Genomic DNA, 6,155 nt, shown 5'->3' on the forward strand with positions numbered 1-6,155 from the left:
GTATCACCTGCTAAGGAATTAACACCAAGTTGAAAAAGAAAGCAAGAGCAAGCCATCGGTATCTTGATCTCAGCAGTTGTGCAAAAAAAAGAAGTGCTGGAATACATCTCAGCAGGACTGATTGATATAATAGACCAACCTGATGGCCTTCCCTGAGGAAAACAGTTACGAAGTGCTGGAACAGGGGTGAAGAATCTGTTTAACACTGTGAAGAGAACTAACCTCTGCTACCCTCTGAAGACAGCATTTCACACTGCATCTTCACACCATATCATGTCCGCTGCAGCAAGTTGCCATAGGATGGCAGCAAAGGGGAGACAGATTTTCAGCTGGATAAACTGCTAACGCTAAAGCTTTTGGAAAAAACAAGATTTCCAAGTGAATCTGCTGATGGAACCATTATCTCACTTGATGACTTCTGGGAAAGAACAATGAAAACAATGCAAGTAGATTTTATCAGATGGCTGGTTCTTTTTTATATCATATGTAATTGCAATAGCATTCTACAGATCTTTTGCACCAGGATATTCCACCACTGTGCTTGTTTGTTTGTTGGTTCGGGTTTTTTCAAAGCCTCTGTAGATTGTTTTATTTCAGTCAGGGAATAGGAAGTATCAGATTAAACAAGCATACACAAAGTCAAAATCATGGAGGAGATGGATGGGGTAAAAATAAGAGAAATGAGGCTCTCTATAGAGAAAACAACAGCCTAATTTTGTTTAGCACTTAGACTTTGCCCAGTGACTTGCAGGGGGAGCACAAATTCAGTCTGCATCTTACAGGTTCTTTACCCATCTTTTCTGTGTTGAGTGACTGTTAAGAGGGAGAAAGTTTAAATTGCAACTTTAGAGAGCCATGAGAAATTGTGGAAGAACCAACCCTGTTCTAGTGCCATTCTGATCAGACCAAAATTTCAGAGAAGCAAGCATGTCAGACAGCAATTCAAAACCAACGTCACTGTTTAACTGAACTCATGCAACACAGTTGTCCTCAGAGGAGGGCTTGCACCATGTTCTGACATTCTAATTACTCCATGCACAAGGATATCATTAAACTGAAATCCTAGAACAACTCCACCCTTTTGTCTCCTGCACAACCAGGAGTGAAGTACATTTGAATTACCAAGGCCTGAACAAGTTCAAGCAAACAAATCTTCAGTGCTCCCTGTCAGAAAGTGGACTAGCAGAGAGCTGTTTACCAGACTAAGACTCCTCTTCGAGGAAACTGTTGCAGAGTAACAAGGAAAGTGTTTACAGACAATAAACATCCCCTCCTAGGCAGATCCCTGCTCTTTTCTCGTGCTATAGGACTTTGACAGAATAACAACTCCATTGGAGTTCTGAATGCTTTAAACTCACTAAGAGGAACATAAGCACTATAGTGACGAATCCCAATACAATTCCTTTAGACTAAGGAGGAAAACAACTAACCAATTTTAGCCAGGATCTAAAATATCCTTTCTACCTGACATAACAAAACAGGGACTGAAAGGCATCAACAAGTAGCTATGCCAAGCATCAATACTTTCAGCTAGTAATCCATATAAAATGAATAAATAATTCATAATTACATATGTAGCGTACACCATGCATGTCAAGAAGCGCTCCAGAGAGAAGCGCAACAGGCATGCTTTACTCTCTAAAAGCAAAAGTCCTCCAATTATTACTGTCACTCTGGAAAGTCTCTGGACTGCAGAGACACGATTGAACCTTCACATACAGCTGCAAAGCTCCATTAGATATTTTTCCTATGACGTTTGATAGCCTAGATTGACTCCATGCATCCTAAAATTTACAGGAAGTATTCAAAGAACGTACTAGCACTCTAGTACAGTACTAGCACTCTAGTACTCCAAAGCAGGTACATAACAAACTGAAGAAAGCAAGTTTCAATCCCGGAGACCATAAGTCCCTTGCTTGCACTGTACATCTCTGGGTTTGTCCCCAGAAACAACATAAGCCATTTACGCTGAGGCTCTCGTAAAGCAACAGCTGTTGTCTTGCTCTTTTGGACTGTAGTCTCCAGTTGCTTCCCTTTGTTGTGTAGATCATGCAGCTTTCAAACAGGCAGAAGCTCTGGGGGATATTCGCCATAGCAATATTTTGCAATTGGATCTCTATAGGTGTTTTCATGCTGCACGCTCTGTCAGAAAGAGGACGAGAAGCTTTAACAATACACATATATTGAAACAATACATCCCTTCACTGTGGGCCAAAACCCAGAGTCTTTATACGTATGCAAAAAATATCCCAAAGTTCTTCTACACATTAGAATATCATCTAGAGTCAAACAACACTGCACTCCCAACGTATAGAAGACAGTTGCTATATTATAGCACTTTAATGTTGAACCATACCTAGAACCTCCTTTTCAGGAGATTACCTGAGTAGGTGGGAAGAGATTCAATATTAAAAAAAAATTATATATGCTTATGCAGTATCATCAAGTGTCCTAAGCAAGCAAGGCATCTCTGCTACTTGAGATGTGTGCATTTTTCTTGATAAAGCTAGAGTTCAGATACTGTGGGGAAAAAAAAAAAACACCAAAAAACCAAAAAAACCACACAACCACAAAACCAAACCAACACTCTGGAGACATTTGGAACTGTCTTTTGTTTGCAATCCATCCCTATTGCTATATTAAATACTCGAGCTGCAGGACATCTGCAACAGCACTTTCTTAAGAGGGCCAACGCTTGCTTAGACCAAAACTTCTAATAAAATCACACAGGTAACACAAGTTCACCTCTGTTCTTCAAAAGCAAAAGAATTACAACCTACTTGTTCAGTTACTATGCAGAAGATTGTTAGCATATGGTAAGTCTAAAAATGTACCATAAAGTAAATAGCATTCTGAAGCTACTGGGAGAAAGTCTCACTGTTCTCATCTTATGAGATCTTCCCAGAACTCATCCGAGATCTTCACCAGTTGTTGAACTTAGCTGCTCTCTTTTTAGTTACGTATGTCTTTCTAAAGAGAGTGTAAAACTCATCCTGCTGTAAATAGGACTTTGCCCTTTATTTACTGCTGCTGTTACTGGTTTGCCTTACAAGCTAGAGGATTTCCTTCAGATTAGCTCTCAGCCATAGCTTCAGCATTTATGAAAATGCCAAGTGCATGCAAGCACAACAGACCAGCCATTCATAGGACCAAGCCCCATTTGCCAAGGGCACTGTTTGGGTATTTTTCCCTTTCTGAGCCCCGGACATATACTTGTGTCTTACCTGTGATGAAGTCCTACATTTTGCCAGACACAACTCAAAGCGATCTTCCACTGCCATGAAGAGGTTTTGGAAAGCAATAGCTGCCCGGTTCAAGAAACGTTCCAGAAGATGTTGCTGAAGTGGTTAGCAAGAAAGACAGCAAAACAAAACCACAAACACCATAATTCAATAACGACTAATCAAAGCCCACCTTCACCTACACAGCTGAATAGTAAGTAAGCCCACCTTAACCTACACCAAGGAATAGTAAGTAATTCCACTTAGAATTTCCAGCAAGCACTGAGATGTTAACACATCACAGAACCCCAGCAGTAGGAAGAGAATCTAGAGAAGCTAACAGAATACAGGGAAGTGCTAACTACAAAACTGATACTGGCTGGAATAGCTTTTCTGCAGCCATTTTCCTTCAGCAAATGCAGTTTCCCTGAAGCTGAAACATTTTGCAAGGCTCACGGTATTTCCTCTCAAAGGTGGGAAGGATCAGATTTTTATTTAAAGCTTTATTTATGGCTTGCCATATGGTCCTTGCAGGCTTTCCTCAGCCTTCCAAGGAAAGGAACCGTCCCCTCTAAGGAAAAAGCTCCTCACAAGCAAGCACTGTTAGCCACAGAGGAACCCGAGAACACCTGGAAAGCAGGAGAAAGTCTATGCACCTTGCTGGGCTGCAGGCAACAGGAAACACAGTACTCGTACACGCTGCAGCAGCCGTTGGGAAGGCAACTGTCACAGCTGTACAGCTTTGCACTGGGCACGTTGACATTACAACAGCCATTTACCAGTAGGTCCTTCCTCTCACAGATGTAGCCTGCAAAACAAAAACCAATAGCGACAACTAGCGAGACATACTCCTTTGTATGTTCTATGGAACTCTATAGTAAGAATCACATTACTTAAGAACAGATTTATCATTTAGTAGATTATTATCCCCCTCAATTTGACTAAAGTACTAACTAGCCATTCTGTGACATAACACTTAGACATAGAGCTGAGTTTCCCGACAGCCTGGTGTTACCTGCACAACTATTATGTGTCTACTCTAATACACTGTATATACAGTATGAGTATTTAGATGCAGAATATTTAAGTTCTGAATTTTTTTGTGAATGTATTGTTGTAAAAGGTGATTGGTGATGACTGTACTGGAAAAAACTGTGATGCGTTCTTTCAACTGGTCTATGTCTGGATGACTCTCTTTACAGTTCAGTATGAGGAGACAGATTTGTCCATGCAGCATAGCTGTAAGCAGAATCCTTAACAGTATAGGACCCTCTGTTGAGTAGAATCCTTAATAGTATAGAACCACAGTGGATGTCCTTACGGAAACCGTCCTACCACAGTGTTAGAATGGGAAAGATATTTGTGATTTTAGAGACCTTAGTGAATCAGCAGTAAGCATAATTCAGGCAGTGCTAAATTTAACATTGATGGAAATCACAGATGATGTGGTGGCATTTCTACAGCCTTGATTTCTAGTCAAGAAAGGTCCAGTGCCTGCACAAGAAGCACATTGGGGCAGGATACATGCAGGGCAGGAAAGGCTCCACACACTTAAAAGAAGGGGTTAATGTGAGAACCTCCAAGAAATATCCTTGGGTTTACAAGGATCAGATGAGCTTGTTAACTGTGACTGAGCAGTAATTACACCAGTTCTGAGCTGCCTCCATGCAAGGCCAATCCAGTTTCCCTGATTACTCTCCCTAACACACCTGACAGTTGGAACACACTGCAGGGAGATACAAATAGCTCTGCAAGCCACCACACAAAATTGAGCAGGACTTAATATTTGAGCCCTGTGCAAAGGTAACTGGAGTTCTTTCAAACTAAGGTGGTCCTGGAAACAGTGCAGCCGTGTTCATAAGGTGCCGTGCCTGAGCTGAGCCCAGCTGGACCCAAGCCCGCTGTGCGAAGCACCCGATCAGCAGCGCCTGCAGCCACAGCAAAGTTAATCCAGTCTGGGGACAGAATGCCAGCAGCTGAGGTTGCGCAGTAAGAACACCTTGAGAAGGAGCAGTTGTTACTTGGAAGTGCCATCAACAATCAGACAGGCAAAGCAGCATCCAACACTGCAATACACAGAATAAATTCTTAGTATCAAGTATACCCAGTTCGTCTGTAATGAGGAGCTTCCCCTGCACAGAATTCCTGCACTGGTTACTCAGCTGACTGCTGTTTCCTGAACTGAACTTCACCTTCCACATGATCGGCTGCTCGTGCTCTTGCACTTGGAGGAGATTCCGATCTCTCACCATCCTCTCTTCCTGCAAGGAAAGACAGCATTGCAACCAGACATACAAATGCTTTCTGCCATCCCAATCCATTTGCTTTTCCCACAATTAAAAACGCCTGGTGGTTGTAAACTCCACAGCCCAGGAAACACAAGTGTCATCGGAGTAAGCAGCACACCACTTACAGTGGCTTACTTTTTGCTACAGACAGCGTGAAAACCACATAATCCAGGAAAATGGGGTGTGCACGGTCACCACAGGATCAGCTAACACAGCCCAACTCGGTTACTACAGCCACAAAAGTAGCACCTATTACATTAAATAATCATAGGTATATATATTTCTCCTTTTTAAGTTCTTTGCTAGTGGAATTACAGCTCACGAGATACTACATTACAACAGAAAAATCAGGTCCCTTCGAGATTTCTTTTTCCAGTCGTGGTTCAAAACACTATTGCTGTCAAACACAGTATCAGACATGGCTTTTTCTTTTTTTTTTTTTTTTTTTTAAGTCTTGGCTTTATTTAATAATTAGGATGCAATTCTATCCCAGGAGCTCAGCGCCAGCACTTGGAGAACACAAGTCACCCCTGGGCTCAGGGGTGTGTTAACGGGGGACCCGGGGACGGGCACTGACCTGCTTGAAGGTGCTGGTGAGGAAGTAGACGAGGGAGAGCCCGAAGACGACGCCGAGGACCCACCGCTT

General features: G+C 42.2%; 1 protein-coding gene across 1 annotated transcript in view; it reads right to left on the reverse strand.

The window, feature by feature from the left end:
• Positions 1-1,839: 1,839 nt before the first annotated feature.
• Positions 1,840-6,155, reverse strand: part of LOC104288005 (chromosome unknown open reading frame, human C12orf49) — a 5,212-nt gene continuing 896 nt past the window's right edge. Inside the window, exons 2-6 of the mRNA XM_009886741.1 lie at positions 6,087-6,152; positions 5,326-5,482; positions 3,878-4,029; positions 3,225-3,338; positions 1,840-2,142 (exon numbers count right to left, since the gene is read on the reverse strand). Coding sequence (XP_009885043.1) covers positions 2,059-2,142; positions 3,225-3,338; positions 3,878-4,029; positions 5,326-5,482; positions 6,087-6,152 — 573 coding nt within the window. The 3' untranslated portion in view covers positions 1,840-2,058. The remainder of the gene's footprint in view (positions 2,143-3,224; positions 3,339-3,877; positions 4,030-5,325; positions 5,483-6,086; positions 6,153-6,155) is intronic.

The sequence above is a fragment of the Charadrius vociferus genome, unplaced genomic scaffold (genome assembly GCF_000708025.1).
Source record: "Charadrius vociferus isolate BGI_N301 unplaced genomic scaffold, ASM70802v2 scaffold776, whole genome shotgun sequence".
Taxonomy (NCBI): domain Eukaryota; kingdom Metazoa; phylum Chordata; class Aves; order Charadriiformes; family Charadriidae; genus Charadrius; species Charadrius vociferus.